General features: G+C 38.7%; 1 protein-coding gene across 1 annotated transcript in view; it reads right to left on the bottom strand.

Annotated features, from left to right (window-relative positions):
* Window positions 1-2,221: 2,221 nt before the first annotated feature.
* The window catches only part of LOC122230074 (ceruloplasmin-like), a 29,890-nt gene continuing 11,680 nt past the window's right edge, over window positions 2,222-20,431 (bottom strand). Inside the window, exons 12-21 of the mRNA XM_042955740.1 lie at window positions 19,421-19,571; window positions 18,570-18,782; window positions 17,248-17,455; window positions 16,311-16,444; window positions 14,568-14,696; window positions 12,609-12,715; window positions 11,471-11,672; window positions 8,559-8,698; window positions 3,066-3,228; window positions 2,222-2,364 (exon numbers count right to left, since the gene is read on the bottom strand). Coding sequence (XP_042811674.1) covers window positions 3,070-3,228; window positions 8,559-8,698; window positions 11,471-11,672; window positions 12,609-12,715; window positions 14,568-14,696; window positions 16,311-16,444; window positions 17,248-17,455; window positions 18,570-18,782; window positions 19,421-19,571 — 1,443 coding nt within the window. The 3' untranslated portion in view covers window positions 2,222-2,364; window positions 3,066-3,069. The remainder of the gene's footprint in view (window positions 2,365-3,065; window positions 3,229-8,558; window positions 8,699-11,470; window positions 11,673-12,608; window positions 12,716-14,567; window positions 14,697-16,310; window positions 16,445-17,247; window positions 17,456-18,569; window positions 18,783-19,420; window positions 19,572-20,431) is intronic.

Here is a 20,431-nt window from a genome sequence, read left to right as displayed (position 1 = left end):
ATCATAAAAGCCATACATGAAAGACCCAATGCTAATATCATCCTCAATGGGGAAAAACTGAGAGCTTTCCCCCTAACGTCAGGAACAAGACAGGGATATTCACTCTCACCATTGTTATTCAACATAGTATTGGAAGTCTTACCTCAGCAATCAGAAAACACAAAGAAATAAATGGCATCTAAATCAGCCCGGAGGAGGTCAAACTTTCACCCTTCCCAGATGACATGATACTCTAATATAGAAAATCCAAAAAATACTACCAAAAAGCTACTAAACCTGATCCATGAATTCAGCAAAGTTTCAGGATATAAAATCAATGTACAGAAATTGGTTGCATTTCTATACACCAATAATGAAGCTACAGAAAGAGAAATCAAGGAATCGATCCCATTTACAGTTGCACCAAAACCCATAAAATACCTAGGAATAAATCTAACCAAAGAGGTGGAAAATCTATACACTGAAAACTATAGAAAGCTTATGAAAGAAATTGAAGAAGACACAAAAAAATGGAAAAATATTCTATGCCCCTGGATAGGAAGAACAAATATTGTTAAAATGCCAATACTACCCAAAGCAATCTACATATTCAATGCAATCCCTATCAAAATAACACCAGCATTCTTCACAGAGCTAGAACAAACAATCCTTAAACTTGTATGGAACGAGAAAAGACCCGAATAGCCAAAACAATCTTGAAAAAGGAAACCAAAGCAGGAGGCATCACAATCCCGGGCTTCAAGCTATACTACAAAGCTGTAATCATCAAGACAATATGGTACTGGCACAAAAACAGACACTCAGATCAGTGGAACAGAATAGAGAACCCAGAAATGGACCCACAAACATATGGCCAACTAATCTTTGACAAAGCAGGAAAGAATATCCAATGGAATAAAGACAATCTTTTCAGCAAGTGGTGCAATTTTCTGAGATATGCAGAAAAATAAACCTGGACCACTTTCTTACACCTTACACAAAAAGAAACTCAAAATGGATGAAAGACCTAAATGGAAGACAGGAAGCCATCAAAATCCTCAAGGAGAAAGCAGGCAAAAACCTCTTTGATCTTGGCCGCAGCAACTTCTTACTCAGCACGTCTCTGGAGGCAAGGGAAACAAAAGCAAAAATGAACTACTGGGACCTCATCAAAATAAAAAGCTTCTGCACAGCGAAGGAAACAATCAGCAAAACTAAAAGGCAACTGACAAAATGAGAGAAGATATTTGCAAATGACATATCAGACAAAGGGTTAGTATCCAAAATCTATAAAGAACATATCAAACTCAACACTCAAAAAACAAATAATCCAGTGAAGAAATGGGCAAAAAACAGGAATAGACACTTCTCCAAAGAAGACATCCAGATGGCCAACCGACACATGAGAAAATGCTCCACATCACTCAGCATCAGGGAAATACAAATCAACACCACAACGAGATACCACCTCACACCTGTCAGAATGGCTAACATTAACAACGCAGGCAACAACAGATGTTGGCAAAGATGCGGAGAAAGAGGATCTCTTTTGCCCTTCTGGTGGGAATAAAAACTGGAGCAGCCACTCTGGAAAACAGTATAGAGGTTCCTTGAAAAATTAAAACTAGAATTACCCTATGACCCAGCAATTGCTCTACTAGGTATTTATCCAAGAGATACAGGTGTGCTGTTTTGAAGGGACACATGCACCCCCATGTTTATAGCAGCACTATCAACAATAGCCAAAGTATGGAAAGAGCCCAAATGTCCATCAATGGATGAATGGATAAAGAAGATGTGGTATGTATATACAATGAAGTATTACTCAGCAATCAAAAAGAATGAAATCTTGCCATTTGCAACTATGTGGGTGGAACTAGAGGGCATTATGCTAAGCAAAATTAGTCAAAGAAAGACAACTATCGTATGACTTCACTCATATGAGGACTTTAAGATACAAACAGATGAACATAAGGGAAGGGAAGCAAAAATAATATAAAAACAGGGAGGGGGACAAAACAGAAGAGACTCTTAAATATGGAGAACAAACAGAGGGTTACTGAAGGGGTTGTGGGAGGGGGGATGGGCTAAATGGGTAAGGGGCATTAAGTAATCTACTCCTGAAATCATTGTTGCACTATATGCTAACTAACTTAGATATAAATTAAAACAAATAAATTAAATACAAATTTAAAAAAAAGAAAGAAAGAGGAAGCAGCTCACATACAAAGTTGGCCAAAAAAATTTATTTCCAGCAGTTTCCCTAGTAGATTGCCATGAAAGTCTTCAATCAGGCCCTTCTAGATTCCTTCATCCCTGGTGTTTCTTCTTCAGCCACTGTAGGTCTGCTCATGGACTTATCTTCATATCAGAAGGATATTTATGCTGTGGAAAAGAATGTTTCATAATGTTCTAAGAAGTAACTGCATTGAAATATTACAATCATTCTATCAAGAGACCAATGGGTAATGGCCTAAGTAACCAAGGAGCTGATGAAAAATCAGAAACAAAGATAATATTTTAATCCTTAAGTTGCTAGTAAAATGTGTTGGAGAAAGGGGAAGATGGGAATGAGAAGAAATAAAGTATCACTGGAATATGAAATAATACATAATCATTATTTAGATTTTTCAGGAGCTGTCGAAAGCCTTCACACTTACACCAAAGTATAGGCTATATATGTATATATAGCCTAATATCAATAACTTTCTTATTTGAAAAATGTATCTTACTGTTGTTAAATGCAATTTTAAGTGATATTGATTATTAGCAAAGTTACATATCTTTACAAGCTCAATAGTCACTTGTGTTTAATTTTCTATACGTTGTGTGTGTTCAAATCCTTATGTGTATATTACATGAATCTGGAAATAGTATATTTAACTCCAGAGTATCTTTAATCAGATCAGAAACAGTTATCTAAATTTGAGAAGAGGATAAAACCAGAATTTCTTGGTCATCTCAAAACAGTAACCTTTGAATGAATGAGTAGCATTTCACATCATGTAAATGTTCAATGGATAAGATATCCTTATATAAACATAGAATTTATTTAAATATGATCGCTTCAAATTAAGTTGGCTTACCTTTTCATCTGATTACAGTGTAGGTGCTTTCCATTCCAGCCTCAATGTGAACACTAACATGGCAATGAAATAACCAGGTGCCAACATCTCTTGGATACATTTTTACAGTCTGATATACTCCAGGAGGAAGGTCATAAACATCAGAGCGATACAGTCCCGCATCCTCAATAAGGAGACAAAACACCATTAAATAACTTATAAAAGAGATTAGTCACTTACACATTTGATCAATTCTAATATACTTTGTTAGATGACAATTGGAAAGCATTAGGTGACATTGCATGTCTCCTCTGAGTTCAATTGAGGGTTTAGAGGAAAAGCAAGTCTGAGAACATTTCAGGGACAGGCCACAGAGAAATATCTCAGTCTGAAGGGACCTCGTGTCATTATCAGTGTCAGATACCTTGTCAGCATTTCCTGCAGAAGAATGCTTTAGATTTCAGACAACATCTGGTCTTACAAATACCAAAAGTTTTCACAGAAATATTTCTAAGGACATTAGTGACATGATGATCATTCCTTGAGGTGTAGCTAATCAGGAAACCTCAGGGCTACAGGAAGGAGAGAAGCTCATCTGCTTTCTGGGGCCAGGGGCTGAAGACTAAGGGCCTTAGTGGCTCTTTTTTCTCCTAAGCAGAGAACCGGATGTTTAGGAGACCACCTCCTCTGTGAGCTACTTTGATTTTGAAAGATAAAGCCCTGGGGCCTGGCCTGGCTGGATTAGGATGGATTTGGAAGAGCCTAGGAAGGAGATGAAGTGCTCTCTACAATGCAATGAGAGGTATTTGAAGGATGGGGGCATGTTGAAGAATGCAGTTCAAGATGGAGTCTGGAATAATTTGAGGAGAGAACAGATGTCACGCAAGTCTGGAGAGGAAGAGTGTGGGGAAAGAAGTCCTGAGGGTGAGAGAAAGAGCTGCAGGGCCAATATTTCTCGATGATGCATAGCAGAGGGATGACTGAAGACAGGGGTGTCTGATGTCACATGGTAAATGTTTTATTGTGGAGTATTGGGGAAAAAAAGAATTCATCTACCTCTAAACTTTCGCTAAGAGCCTATGACCCATAATGGCCTAGTTTTTGTGGTTGTTAAGGGGAGTCAGAGGAAATGGAGATGTGTCCCACTCTGGAGCTGCACAGAGATAAGAAAATACCAGCCACAGGAGGGAGGCGAGAGGCAAGGGAGATGAATGGAAGTAGGGAGTGAGAGTGGGAGGTGACTAGAAACTTAGGCTCTCAAAAGTCCCTGGAGATATTGGAGAATAGAGAGGAAGGAGGCAAAGCTGTTTCCCCCTGGCTGCAAAGTGGGGGCCTGAGTCACTGTTATTTAAGAAGATTAATTTGGCATGGTGACAATATGGGTCACATGGATACATTTCTAAGATGTTAGAAAATGCAGAGAACGATATGAACCAATTTTAACTAAGAATGGACAATGTCCTAGGCACCAGTAAATGTGCACTATGTACCTGGAGCCCTGTCACCAAGGGAGACCATATTCTTAGGAAACAGGTGACTGACTGGGTGTTCCAAGACCAAGTGAGTAACCCCAGAGGGCTGCTTTGGTATACCCAGGAGTTCCAGGGAGTAAAGCTCAGAGGCTGCATTAAGGCTGGAATAACTAAATTCCACCTCCAGGGAGGGGAAGGCTACATGTGATCATCTGTGATAGGTTTAGGGTGAATGGCTAGAGCTGACAGCAGCTGGTACTAAGCTTTGTGATATTATTACTCTTTTAATAGGATTAGGTAATAGGATTAGTCTCTTTTTTTTTTTAACTCAAGTATAATTAACGTAGGGTGTTATATTAGTTTGAGGTGTACAATACAGTGATTCAACAATTCTCTACATTTCTCAGTGCTCATCATGTAGTCTCAATCTCCTTGATTTCGCTTATCCTCCCAACTATTTCCCCTCTGGCAAACACCAGTTGTTCTCTGTGTTTAAGAGTCTCATTTTTTGTTCGTTTCTTTTTTTTTCTTTGTTCATTTTGTTTCTTCAATTTAATAGAATTGTTCTGAAAAGAGCAGTTTTGTGAAGCGTATGGATAAGGGACTCTAGGGGCACCTGGGTAGCTCAGTCGTTAAGCATCGGCTCTTGATTTCAAAGCTCAGGTCACGAGCTCACAGTTGTTGGATCAAGCATGGGGCTGGGCTCTGTGCTGACAGCACAGCTTGGGATTCTCTGTCGCGCCCACCCCCCTACTTTGTTCCTCTCCTGTGCACATGCCCTTTCTCAAAATAAATAATAAATAAACTTAAAAGAGTGAGGGACTCTGGAGTGAGAGATGGGGATTCAAGTGAAAGGGCGGGCCTACGCCGGCCAACTCCATCTTGTTCTGTGTCCTTCACCTTGACCACACCTCCTCCCCTTGAGTAACCCCCCCCTCACCTGCCTAACAGGGCTCGGACCCTTCCCCAGCCAATCGGCTGAGGCCACAGCCATTACCTCACCAACTGCCCCTAGGCCCCAATAAAACCTTTGTCCTTTTGAAACTCGCTCTCTCCCTGGTATCTCACCCCTGCGTCGGTGCAGGTAGGGGATTGAGCTCGAGCTAGCTCGAATAAAGGCTCTTTTGCTTTTACATCGGACTCGGCTCCCTAGTGGTCTTTGGGGATCACGAATTCTGGGCATAACACAAGTCCCCCTTCTACCACTTATTGTTTATAGGAAAGTTCTTTACCTTGCTAATCCTTCATTTCATTCCCTTATAAAATGGTGACAAAATAGTCCCTATCTCTGAAGGTTGGATGAGCAATCCATGCAAAGAACTAAGCATAGTATTTGGCACATAAGAAGCACTTAATAAAGGTTAGCTTTAATTATCATTAGAGGAATGTTACCATAAATTGCACTTAATTTGATGCCTTATGGTACGATCATTTGTGTAGAGCTAGCCCCTGAAAGCTAACTCTTTGATTTCCTCTTATCCACACAACACTCGGCGTGGTTCTAGAAATGTCAGAGGCATTTGCTGAACTGAACTGATATGAACTGAACATCAAATGTACTGTAAAAAAAAACTATAGCCAAAGCTTAAATCTCTCTCTTTTGTTCTAATTTTTAAAGTGTCTAACATAAACAGTTATGAATAACAACCCTAATACCTAGGCTTTTCCTTCAAAAATATGGGGAATGTAGATGGAAGTACAGGAAGGTCATGATTGTTGAGCCTGGGTGGTGGGTAAAGGAATTCATTATATTATTCTGTCTACTTTGTCATATAAAATCCCCCAGAATAAAAAAAAAAATAGCTTTAAAGCAAAACAAATAGGTTCGAGAGGAATACATTTGTTCATTAAAGGACAGAAAAGAAAGCAGCACACCAATAAAGCTTTGTGCAAATCAAGTCAAGCGCATTCATTCAATTAGTCTAACAGGCCCTGAGCAATAAAGAAACCACAAACATAATACACATCTGGAATCCAGAAAAGCTTTATCTGAAACTTTTATCGATGCCAAAAAATGGACTGTGTTATGCCAAGTGGCTAGACTAAATGTTTCTGGTGTCAAATGCATAATTAGCCCTCAATTGTGCATTAATATTTATCTAAGAGATAAGGATGAAGAGCTAAAGAAAATTCTCCCTAAGCAAATACATGACACTGACTTGGACACTGCAAAGGGGAAGGGTAAAACTCAAAATGTAATAAATTAGAGAAATGGCCAGGCAAAAGTGGTCAGTAAAGAAATAATTGTAAAGAGGATGACTTGTGGGGTGGGAGAAAGCAATTCTGACAGAGATATAAAGAGACTAAGACTACACAAAGTAGAAAAAGATGGAGATAATTATAAAAAAACAAGTTACCATAAAGTCAATTATCACCTAATTCCACATTTTTATTTTCTTAACAAATGCCGAAGGAATGATAGACGTAGTTACCATTTGTAACTCCCACTGTAAAATTCGATTCCAGCAAGAATCATCAATGAATCCTTCTTAAAGGTACAAGGTGAAATACAGTTGGAGAATAAAATATGTAAAAAAATTCACTTCACAGATTACTTATTAATTACAAGAGGAAGGTGATACTCTTATTTTTTAATGTTTATTTTTGAGACAGAAAGAGAGAAAGACAGAGTGTGAGTGGGGGAGGGGAAGAGAGAGAGGGAGACAGAGAACCCGAAGCAGACTCCAGGCTCTGAGCTGTCAGCGCAGAGCCTGACGCAGGGCTCAAACCCATGAACTGTGAGATCATGACCTGAGCTGAGTTCAGATGCTTCACCAACGGAGATACCCATGCCCCAAGATAATACTTTTAAAATGGAGAGAAAGGGTAGGCATCACCATAATAAAGTTATCAAAAAAGCCTCATCAGTGTCAGCACCTATTGACATCATGCACCTCCTGATGTGATGCCCGGGAAGCACATAATATCACATACGCAGTGTCCATGTCTAGAATGTTTAACATGGATCCAATTATGAGGAAACCCTCAGACCAAGGTAGAATATGGGACATTTTATAAAACTGGCCTGGACCCTCCAAAAATGAAATGGCATGAAGGATTGAGAAAAAAAAATAAAGGTCTCTTCTTTTAGGAAAGATAAGACAATGACAACCAAATGCTATGTATAAATAATTAGATCCTGGTTTAAAAAAAAAAAGTTATAAAGGCCATATTGGGGACTATTGGGGATATTTGAATGGACCATATGTTAGCTTATATTACTGAATTAATGTTAACATTGGAGGCGTGATAGTGTTATTGTGGTGGGGCAGAGATTCTCCTTAGTATTAGGACGCATATGGCTTTAGTATTTAGGGGTGAAGAGTCGTGATGTTTGCAATTTACCTTAGTGAAGGAATGATAGATGTAGAAAGTTACCATTTGTAACTCCCACTGTAAAATTTGATTCCAGCAAGAATCATCGATGAATCCTTCTTAAAGCTACAAGGTGAAATACGGTTGGAGAATAAAATATGTAAAAAAAAAAAAAAAGTCACTTCACACATTACTTATTAATTACAAGAGGAAAGTGATACTTTTATTTTTTAATGTTTATTTTTGAGAGAGAAAGAGAGAAAGACAGAGTGTGAGTGGGGGAGGGGAAGAGAGAGAGGGAAACAGAATCTGAAGCAAGCTCTGAAGTTTGGTTCAGAAAACTAAGAGAGAGAGAGAAAATGTGATAAGATGTGTATGAGTGTTCAAAGTGTTTTTCTTTTATGTTACTGAGGGTTTGAAAAAAAAGTTGGGATATAAAGGGTGAAACTAAAGGTGATTATAGAAGTCTTATTTATCTAACAAGTGACACCAGATTAGAGTAATAAAGGCACGTCATGCATTCACAAGCATTTATTGAGTGTTCGTAGGGCACAAAGAGCTGAATGTATAATTATTTACATGCACCTGATATAGTATAGATTGTAGATATTGAATTTCAGTTCTGGCTTAGTCATTTCCTTTCTAGTCCTGTTATCCTGCCATGCTGCCCCAATGACTACTTTACCAGACACCACAATAATTAAACGAAGCTGTCCAGGATTCTTACCGTGTATTCAAAGCTGTGGCCATGAAAGTGAACCGTGTGCAGGTCAAATTCACTCCCCATGCCAATCAGATACCAGTTCACTTCATCCCCAACATGGAACGTCAGACCTTGGTTGTTTCCATACATTCTTCCATTAATTGCTGTGGAGGGACACAATTTATTATATTCAACAAAGGTTTTAAATAATGTAGGCTTCTTTTAAAAACACCTCATAGAAGTATCACAGATGTTTTCAGAGGCCATGAGGATTTTAAAGTCAGCCTAAGGAAGCTGTTAAATGTGACCAAGCCATCCATTCATGGATAAGTCTAACGCTAGAGTTTTCCTTGCCTGAAGAAATGAGGCATTGACTTTGCTTTAACATAATTAGGTTGAACTAGAATATTTCACAACTAAGAATACTTGAATTGATGGATACTTAAAGATGTCTACATATTTAAAGTATATTTAAGATGATCACAAGATGCTTTGAAGTTGAGTGTGTTCAGGGCGCCTGGGTGGCGCAGTCGGTTAAGCGTCCGACTTCACCCAGGTCACGATCTCGCGGTCCGTGAGTTCGAGCCCCGCGTCAGGCTCTGGGCTGATGGCTCGGAGCCTGGAGCCTGTTTCCGATTCTGTGTCTCCCTCTCTCTCTGCCCCTCCCCCGTTCATGCTCTGTCTCTCTCTGTCCCAAAAATAAATAAAAAAAAAAAAGAAAAAAAAAAAAAAGAAAATGAAGTTGAGTGTGTTCCTCTTTAACTGCTCCAAGTCAGACTTTTGTGATCTGTCACTGGTATGACTAGAATGTCCATTGACTGAGGTCCAGGCCTTTCGTCTTTCCTTCCCTCTGTCTAATCCTCTATAGGTGTGGTTTCCAAAGGGTAATAGGAAGAAAATATTGATTTAGTTATATGTGTTTTATAAATATATCCTCCTTTTTTACCCTTCTATTTTGTGTTCATCTTTTGAAATGCCAAAAATGCATTAATACAAAGGTACAAATACATAATTTATAACCATATATCTATGGAGGTTGGGTTCTAATCCTTTTAGCTGATGGAGGGATATTCTAGAAACAACTAGGAGACTCTGCTTTAGACAGTGCTTCTCAGACTTTAATGTGTATGTGGCCTGGCCTATCTTGTTGAAATTCAGATTATGATTTACTAGGTCTGTTTAGCTTGAAATTCTGCATTTCTAACAAGCTCCCAAGTGATGCTGATGCTGCTATTCCATGGACTATACCTGGAACACACACTCCTAGCTGACTGCCAGAGCTGTCCCTGTGGTACACAACTATTTCTGTTGTTCCCTCACTCAGTGCCCTTGCTGCCTTTAGCACAGTGGTTCTTAAGAGGATTTTGTCCTGCAGGGAACATTTGGCAATGCCTGGGGACATTTTGTGTTGCACAACTTGCAGGAAGGTGTTACTGGCTTCCCAGGGGCAAAGGGTATGGATGCTGCTAAACATCTCACGATACACAGGAGAGCACCCCCAATAGTTATCAGACCAAAAATATGAATAGTGGCAAGCTTGAGAAACCCCAGTTTAGATGGAGTCTAAATTCTTAACAGGCTATTCAAGGTCTTGCACAATCCTGTTGGCTTTCTCTTTTCTTTCTTAGTTCCTATTCTTCCATCTACATGGAATGTCATTCCCCTGCCTTTCTACTCAACAGACTCCCGTGCATCTTTAAATACTCAACTAGAAAGTCCCCTCCCTTTCATGAAGCCTTTCTTCCAAATTGGAATTTAAAACACAGCACTGTGTTTATATTTCTGTTTCAGCATCCCCCCAAAGTCAGCCTTGCGTTGTAACAATGCACAAGTCTGCTGCCCCTGTGCTGTGAACAACTTGAGAGAAGATGCCTCATCTTATGGGCCTTTGTATCTCCTTAGCACTCAGTAGGGAACTCCAAGCCCTCTATGAGGCTTATTAAATGATTATGGGTAGCAAGGATACAGTCCTTGGGTTAATTTTAAATTTTCTATATATGTTTGGGGTCGGGGGGATGAAGAAATTGAAAAAGATCACATTTGGGTTTGCCTTACTTAAAGATCCCTTATCTAGTCGTACCCCCTAGTTTCCTCAGGTGGAAGGACTGGGACCAGAAGTCTGAGTATGACTGTGATTGAGATTGTGTATGTGCTTTTTATTTGAATAATTGTCTCATTACTATGATTCTAGATGGGAGGGAAGACATAAACTGGACATGCCTAATCATAACCAAACTATAGAAGAATTTTGGTTGATGAGCGTGGGGTGTTTGAAAGTTCTCCCTGGTGGGAAAATCAGGTGGGGCCATGTGCTCTCCAGTGTGCCTCAAGCCCCACCTCTACCTGTGTTCATCCCAGTAAAATACTTAGAAATGTGCGTAGTAAAGCCCTTCAGAAATTATAACTGGTATTCTTGGTTTTACATCACCCACCCACATGGCTCCAGAGGCACTGGAATTTACCACACTGTTAAGTCTACAGCCCTTAGGCCAGATCCAGCCCACTCACTGCCTGTTTTTCTATGGCCCATGAGTAATAGGTTTAAAGTTCTAAATGGTTGAAAACAAAAACAAAAAAGAGTATTTCCTGACATGGGAAAATTATATGAAATACAAATTTCAGTGTCCTTAAATGAAGTTTTGTTGGCTCATAGCCACATCCATTTATTGACATCCTGTCTACGGGTAACTCTGTGCTCCATGGCAGAGTAGAAAATAGCTTATGGTAGAGACTGTACAGTTTCCAAGCTTAAATTCTTTACTATCTGGCCGTTTCTGAAAAATAGTTTGCCAACCCCTGGTCCACATGATCTGCACAACAGCTCTACGTGACTATCTTCTCTGAGGTGCTGAGTTTGACAAATGTGAACCTTCATTTGTTCCTTTGTGGAAAACAACCTATGGACCACAGATGATGAGTCAGTGAGTGGACATTACCGTGCATTTGGTTGCTGAGGTAAAAAGTTTCATCATTCCTGTCTACTTTGTTTGGTTCTGAAGAATAGGTATTGATGTTTTCTTCAAAGTACCAGGATCTGTTCTCGTCAAAAATCATGAAGTGGAGAACACGGTGAACTAAGGTGGCATTGGCGTTTTTGCGACATACTATCAAAGGACCTACCAGTCCACTGTTAAGATCCTGAAGAGGGAAAGCAAGATTATTAACTGTGCCCAGAACTAAAAATTTCCCCCAACCAGTGAAACAAGTAGAATCAAAGGTTAGTTCTAGTGAGGTCAGATGCTGAGTTTTTAGTTATTAGGATTCTAAGCCTGAGAGTAAAGAGTAAAATGTTTGACATGTTAAATCCTTGATTAAGGAAAAATTATCATCCCACTCATTCGAGTTGAAGTCTAAAGAGAATAGCTAACTCCTAAAAGGGATTTCAGACACATTCCTCAGTGGATTTAGCTCTATTTTTGAAATTTTAATTAAAAAAAAACAAAACCCAGAGCTTTGATTTTAATTAGAATTTCTTGGCATTGGAGTTGGTTGGCAGTATAAAGGTCTTAGATCCTTTCTCCTGTGATGCCTCTGCCCCCACAGCTGCTTTCAGCTGGGAGCCTTGGTTTGTTTATACTCATTTTGGTTTTGGGTTGAATGTCTGCGTAGATTCTTGTGCAAGGCAGAGAGAGGGCCAAAATAACTAAAAGTTTGGAGAGGAAACTTTTGTTGTTGTTGTTAAATGCAAATAAACTGAACTCCAGAGTTGATGGTTTTAAAAATATATATATGTGTATGTGTCTATTTCTCATTAAATCAGAGAATTTTAAATTCCATACTTTGTCTTCTGTAATCCAAATCCCAGCCAATGAAACAAAGAGGAGGATATTATTATATTTTCAGCTCACAGTGGCATTTCGGAAAGTATCACGAATCTAAGTAATCATAATGCAATGATTTTGCTCGTGAAAAATGCAAACCTATGTAGAATAAAAGCTGAGCAGCATTTAGGTTACTTAAAAAGAAAGATTACAAAGAACTAATATTTTTTTAACACAATTAAATTCCTTCTTTCTTCCATTATAATTTCTAAGAGGAGATAGGAGGAAAAGCATGACCTGATTTAAAGTTTACCTTAACCACATCCACAGTTGAATAGTAAAACCAAGGTATGCACTCAAAGTCTTCTGAGGCAGGACCAGCTCTTTCAGGAATCTGCCAAATGTATGTTTGGATCTCTCCTAAAACAGACAAATACGGTGTATATAAACAGAATCTTTTAAAGCATATGTGTTTATGGGAACCCAGATAATGAGCAAACCCTAAAGCCATACAAATATTAGGCAGTGTAGTCCTAGTTTTCTACTCCTGGATTTACTGTTTTTTTTTTGGTCTTAGCCAATGTGTTTACACTTTCTGAGCTTCTGTTTTCTCATGCACATAAAATGGGAATTTAGGGATTAGACAAGATGGTGCAAAATGAAGCCATTGGTGTTGCATTACTTGGGCCACAGGGTGAAGTTGATGTAACCATCACTGCTAGCCATTACGTTCTCAGGGTTACTGAAGCAAAACCTTATAGTGATTTTGTCATTGAAAAACGGCAGTCATTAAATATCTAATTCATTCATTCTGCAAATATTTACTACAGTGAAGATAACTCGGGGTTTGAAATGTGACGAACTTGTTTTGAATTCCAGCTCTGATCCTTCCAATTTATAGATCAAATGTGGCTCTTCCCTGCTCCCAAAGCATTTGCATTAGCCCTACTGACTCTGAATCCTATATTCTTGCCTATTTCAGCAAAGTTCTTTTGGACCTCTCTTCCCACCCCTGCCCCTTGTTGAATGATCTTGCATCTGCCACTTCCAGAGGCTTAAATTAATTTTCCCAAGCACATCCACTCCTATCCCTAGCCTCCCTGCTTCCAAATTGTTAACAATCAATCTACTTAGTACCAACCCTCCCCTTCCAAAGCACCACACAGTGCCTGGGCACAGCAGGTACTCATAAGTGTTTGTGGAAAGTAGGTAATGTGATCCTTCTCTGACTAATGAGAAGAGTGCTGACTTGCGAACTCCCTTAATAGGAGATTCATGTTGACACCAGTATGGGATCATCTCTTTTTTAAAATCAGAAGGGAATATTCCACCTCCCATCAAAATCTGTCTTTCATCCCTCTGTCCCACATGTCTTCCCTTTCTGAATTTGGCTCTTTAGGTGATACCTTCAATTCCCAGAATTACTTGTTCTGGTGGGCAAATATGGTAGACGCTCCAGATGCCCCACTCAGATCCCCTTTAAGAATGAAGGAACGTTTGCTCCATAGGCTGTCTACCCCCTTCAGGATAGCCTTGGGGGAAGAGAGCCACCTCACCCAACCTTGCATGCAATGACAGATGCAGGGACAGAAAGGCCCAGTTTTCTCACCCTACCTCAGGACAGCTGAATGCCACCCTATCTTCAGAACTTCTGGGTTGGCTGTGATTTCTTTTGAAGCTGCATCTCTGCCTAACCTCTCCCCCTACCCAATTCTGTTTCCTTCTCTTTCTCTCCATTGCCTTTGATCCCAAGAGCACTATCTGAACACAAATTTTCATTTCAGAGTCTGCTCCTTGGGCATTTATATTAAAAAGCATTTGTTTTTGTATGAGGCATGTGGAATGGCATGCTGTATAGTGATGATGCCATAGAAACGTTAGCACATGAGGTTCATTACTTCCTCTTAGTGGTTCAATTCTCTCCCCTGCCCCCTCCTTCCCACACTACATCTTATATTCAACTCCTACTTTAGCACTTGAATTGGAGAGGTGGAGCATAGAAAGAGAATACCTGGTAGCTAGACTGGTGGAGAGCTGGGAAGGAAGGTGGTTCTAGGACAGAATTGTGTAAACTGGGGAGTTTTGCCCATGGCACCCATCCTGGAAGCCAACTCAAGACTTGTGAAAGGAACTTGCTCCTAAACTCTTTTAGAATCTTGTTACTAGTTCACTGGTCTCTCTCATCTAGAACTACACCAGTATTTAAGAAAGAACATTAGCATATAGTCCTGCATAAAAGCTTTGAAACTGTTCTTTCTCCCAAAGCAGTTACCTGGCTGTGTTGGAACAACAGTGGAATAGTTTGTTTTCACTCCATGAGCATGAATTGAATATGGTCTTGAGGCTTCATTTTTAAAGATAATTCGGAGTTTTTGACCAGGAGTGAGAAATATTATAGGACCTAGGGAATATAAAAAGGAAAATGTTATAATGTTACAATAAATTGTTATTTATTTTAAATTATGAGTCATCTGTCCCCTTAAGTATTTATACAGTGACTTATTTTTATCCTTTTTCCTTAACACGCAGCCAAATAAAACACACTTTCAACAAACGGATCATTGCTGATTTATGAAACATGTTTTTGCCTGGAAAATTTAAGTCTCTAGAAAACTTATTTTGGTGAGCATCAGTTAATGCCTACAAAAACACACAATTTAGAAGTGAAATCTTTTATATTCTTTCTTGACCAACCTTATCATTGAAACCTTTTATTCTTTCCCCCTTTAGTGGAGAATTAGGAGGAGCTGGAAGGCCTTTTTATTGACCAAGGGTGATTTTTTTTCTCACAGACTGAAGATCCCTTCATTGTACTCTCTCTCCCTTCCATCCAGGTCAAGAACTGGAGGTAAAAAATTTCTTTTAAATCTTCTTTCTATTTAGAGCAGATTATATCAGTGACTAAAAATTCTGGTTTTGAGATGAACTAAGCAGTAAGAATTCTCTTCAAACTTGTGCTATAATTACTGAATCAGAGCCCTGAAGATACCTGGTGGACACTAGATGGTACCTAGGGACATCCTTTCTTTGTCCCCATGGCCATCCCACTTTCTCAAACACTATGCTTGTTTTCTCTTTTCCATAAAGTTTTTTCCTTTTTTGTATAAATAATAATGGAATCTAGAGGGTCACATTATGTTATTTATCTTGATGCACTCAGCCAGAATCCTAGTGAAAACTAACGACCTGCTATTACTAAAGATAGGAGCCCACCCAATAGCAGTAGGAACTGGATAGCATAGACCTCTTTCTTGGGGTCACAAAGAGGGAAGTTCATGAGGCCAATGAGGAGCCAAGAACAGTAATAGTTTCTATAACTGCATGTAAATCCATCTTCTCAGGGTCCCACACCAGAAAATAGCCTCCAATAGACAGTCACACAGATATCAAGACCCAAATAAAATTTGGGCATATGGAAATGCCATGTGACTTTTGGAAATACTGTGCAACATATGGAAATGTCTTTGGACATAATGAAAACATCATGTGACCTCTGGAAATGCTGTGTGACTTTGGGAGATATTACATGTACATGCATTGGGATGATTTATAATTTCCTTAGCTTACCTGTCAAGGGTAGAAGAAAGGGCTGTAATTTTCCTCACTCTTGGACAGAAGATGAAACTAAATATTAACACTTCAAGTGTTTAAGTTAAACACTTAAACAAAGAGGTCCCTTCTTCACTATTGTAGGGCTTCTGGGCTTCAGTTTAGTATCAGTGAAATGATCCCTAATGCTACTTATAAGGTCTCTCTAGAATTCTTGGGTTCTCAGGGTAAAGTCAGGTAATCTGAAACTGACCACATTAATTTTCTATGGGTCTCTTCATTTTCTGTGAAACAGCACTTGAATCAATTTGCTTGATTAAAAAACTGCCTATCTACAAATTAAAGTTTGAATTATAGGCACTTTCCTCTGTAAAGGTGGAGGTTGACAATATCCTCACATTTGCAACAGTCTCTAGTGGCTGAAGACAAGAAGAAAAACCTGAAGACCAATCTTATGTGTCAATACCTAGTATATCCAGATGTTTTTCATCTTCACTTCTTTTTGTTTGATTCGTAAATGTGATATCATCATACTGACGGTATATGACTTTCTTGTATTTGGACCCAAGATATATTTTATCCAAATATATGTTTGTTTTGCTTTATGGAAATAGAAACAAAAACAAAAAACACACAAAACTAGTTAATTTAACCATTAAAGTAGACAAATTCTCATGTGGAAGGACTCCTTATTGAAATAGCACAACTGATTAAAGTCTAGAGGTTACTTTATCATGGAAAGTAATTCTCCTTAAAAAAAAAATTACCTCTGGTAAGGCTGTTGGTTATTCACTCTGTACTTCAAAACATATTTTCAGGATGAAATTTTAGTTTTGATAAATGAATAAATAGTGTAAGTGAAAGTCAGAGAAAGAAATCAAATTTTACACACACACACACACACACACACACACACACACACAAAATGAGAGTCTTCAGTTTGAGGTTCCCAAAAGAAGAGAGATTGACAGAAACAAATGAAGACAAAAAGAAAATCTGCCAAAGGTTAAATGTAGTTGAAGTTACGTTTATGACACCTCAGTGTGGTGAGACTGGATGGTAACACGCCTGAGGAAGATTGGAAGCAAGAAGTTGAAAGAAAGACAGGAAGAAACAGAGCATAGAAAGAAGTAAGTGATGCAGATATTTAGGAGGACTTGAAGCCACTTATAATTGAAGGAATGACACACGGATAGTCTGTGAAGTTATTTGCAGTGGAACACATCCTAAGCACATGCATGCCTCACACATACCACGCACACACGCCTGTCACACACATGCACGCCATACGCGCAAGGCACACCAGACAAACACACAATGCACGCACACACACGTACATGTGTGAGACAGAAAAAGTAAGGTTGGGGGACTCCAGAATGAACCCTTCCGGGTTCGGGCCATACTTCTCTCCTTGTAAATGCTGCAGTTGTTTCTCCCACTTCCTGCTGGGAGAATAATCCCACTCGGTTTCCTCGGCTGCGATATAAATGGTTTTCTCTTCCTCATACTGTGTTTGATCAGGGTTTGCCTCCGAACACTGCCTCACGTGGTATTTATGTTTCATGCCTCCTAGATAGTGCTCTGTTGTCATGCAAACCACATTAAAAGTTCCTAGAGGCAAGTAAGAAATGAGTGGGTAAAGCTCTGGGTTCAGATTTCTCTGTGAAGTCATCTATAGGATATAGACCCCCAAATGTAATATAGTAAAACAGTCCACTTATTTGTTTTCCATTAATTTCACAGATACTTATTTATCTTGATGCCAGGCATAGTTCTAAACATCAATGAACAAAACAGTTAAAAATCCTTGTCCTTAGGGTTTATTTTGCTGGGAGGGTGGTAAGCAATAAACACAGCAGGTAACTTTGATGGAGTTGGAAGCTGATAAGAGCTATGGATTAAAGAAGAAGGCAGAACAGTGTAAAGAGGAACGAGAATCCTGGGTGAGGCAGAGAGGGGCAGGGGGCAGCTCAAGAGTGAAATTAGCATTATTCTATAGGATGATCAAGGGTCGGCCCTGACACCCCTAACAACTTTCTGATATGGGGTGACTTTTAAAAAATTTTGGGGGGCGCCTGGGTGGCTCAGTCGGTTGAGCGTCCGACTTCGGCTCAGGTCATGATCTCGTGGTCCGTGAGTTCGAACCCCGCGTTGGGCTCTGTGCTGACAGCTCAGAGCCTGGAGCCTGCTTCAGATTCTGTGTCTCCCTCTCTCTGACCCTCCCCCATTCATGCTCTGTCTCTCTCTGTCTCAAAAATAAACGAAAAAAAAATATTATTAAAAAAAAATTTTTTTTTGCCATCAACAATCAACCTCACTGAAGTGAAAACATTTCCCTACAGAGCAAAGGCAGAGAGAAGACAGGAACAGAAGGGAGGCCTGGGAAGCAAATGCACAGAAGAGTAAGAAATGGAGAATAGAATAGAATGAAAACAAGTTCAAATTCTTCAAGGCATCTTCATTGCTTTTGAGGAGTGTGGGTTGATTTTGAGGAGTGAGGAGTCTGGCGCCCAAGAAGAGAAAACTGAGAGGGATGAAGGCTATTTTTATGTCCTGGAAAATGATATACTACTGCTCCTATAAATTAAATGGAGCAGGGGAAAGGTTTTTTAAGCATTTGTATACGTTCATTTTTTTCTGTACAAACAATATTCACTTCATGTAAAGACACTGTTTTTCAAAATTTGGACATGTTTCTGTCTGAAAGAGAATATCCACTACTTACCTAAGGAATCTGGTGTCATAGAAAGTGTCTGGGAAATGTGGGGAAACAGAGGGATGGTGTCATCCCTTGATCCTAAGGAAGTGAAGGTATTTCCTGAAAAATATATTCCATGTAAGTCTTTTTCTGATCCCACACTAAGAACATGCCATGAAATGTTGTCTCCTAAGCACATATCCAGTCCAGGCAGATTTCCGTACATGTATCCATTTATGGCTACAAGACATTTGTGACAAAGAAAAGAATATTTAATTTATTATAACTTGCCATCTCTTGAAACTCAGTGAAGGACTAATCATAAAGCAGCTCATTCATGTAAGAATCTCAAGATTGAGTTAAACCCCTTCTTTTAGACTTAAGGCAACTAATGCCAAAGAGGCGATTATTTGTCCAGTGTCATTGAGCTAATATTGAGAGCAGTTAAGATCAGAGTCTACGTCTCTAGATTCTAGACCAGTCCTTTCCCCCTATACCTACAGTTTTCAAAAACCAACCAACCAACCAACCAACCAACCAATCAACTAACTAACCAACTCAATAAACACTCCACCCACCTATACCACTAATTTGGCAGTAGAAAAATACATGAATTTTCTGTCTCACATCTAGTAATAGCTAAACAATATAGTGCACCAAAAAGGCATTGTTAAATATTTAGTAAATTGAATTTAACATAACCATTTTAATAGTTAATATTTTTGTGGGGAAATTAACTTTAAAAGAAACATGAAACATAGTAGCCAAAACTCTGGGGGGAAAATGTTTGTCTCTCTTAAACAATCCATAATCCTTTAGGCTCAATGAAATTAAACAACTCTTAATACATTTGTCTTATAAACTGAATGTTCCCTTACAGTGCATCTGGTTAGACTCTTGGAAGTCTGGATCCTCTTTATCCACATTTTCAGGCTCTGTAGTGAATGTTCTGATATTTTCATCTAAGAGATAGCTTTTATTTTCATCAAATATTGTGGCGAGCAGGTAAAACTCTTTGTCTTTTCCCTTCTGTGGATGAGAATAGAAAAAGGAATAGATGTGAAATATAGTCTATATACAAAGTCTAGTCAAATAGTTGATATGTACATAGGATTTCCTATATAAAGGGATTTGTATACTTCTGAAAAAATCCACTTATGGACATTTTATATAAAGGCATGAATCCCAGTGAATGGATTTATCACAGAACTAAGAAGTCAAGAATTATCTACAGCTATTTGCATTTAAAGCTTTTTCTCTGAACTTACAAGGCCCTACATCTGAACTTCATAAAATTAAACTGTGTGATCATAGATGTGTATAGTGGCTTTTCATGAGATGCTTTGTAGAAAGTAAGTAAAATATTTTCAATTCTGAAACGTCTGAATTCTTAGCATTTATGAAGAAGTTTATGAAGTTTATGAAGAAGTCTGCATTCTTAGCATTTATGAAGAAATTAAATTTGTACACATATTTATATTTTTGTATAAATAGAAAAATTATATGTACGGTAAGAATTATGAGACTTGAAACACTTTCATTATGTGGATGCCTATTAATATATAGTCTCATTTTTAAGTAAAATATACATTCAATTATACATATATTTATTTGGAGGGATTTATTAGGCTTTATTACCTTATAAATCATAAGAGAAGATAATACAATAAAAAATGCAGAAAAATGCAAAAAAGAAATTGGATATTAGTTCATTTTGAGTGAGGAACAAGGGAAATTCATTCCTCAAGCATTTATTGAGCACCTCCTACAATGTCAGAGAGGGGCTGTGGTTGTTCCAAAAAAATTAATAAAACCTTGTTATGATTTCAAGAAAGTTATAGTCTAGTGGGACAGAAATTCCAGTAAACATAATTGCATAGATAAGTGTT

The sequence above is a fragment of the Panthera leo genome, chromosome C2 (genome assembly GCF_018350215.1).
Source record: "Panthera leo isolate Ple1 chromosome C2, P.leo_Ple1_pat1.1, whole genome shotgun sequence".
Lineage (NCBI taxonomy): Eukaryota > Metazoa > Chordata > Mammalia > Carnivora > Felidae > Panthera > Panthera leo.
The sequence above is the reverse complement of the archived record's forward strand: the minus strand, read 5'-3'. Positions and strand labels throughout refer to the sequence as shown.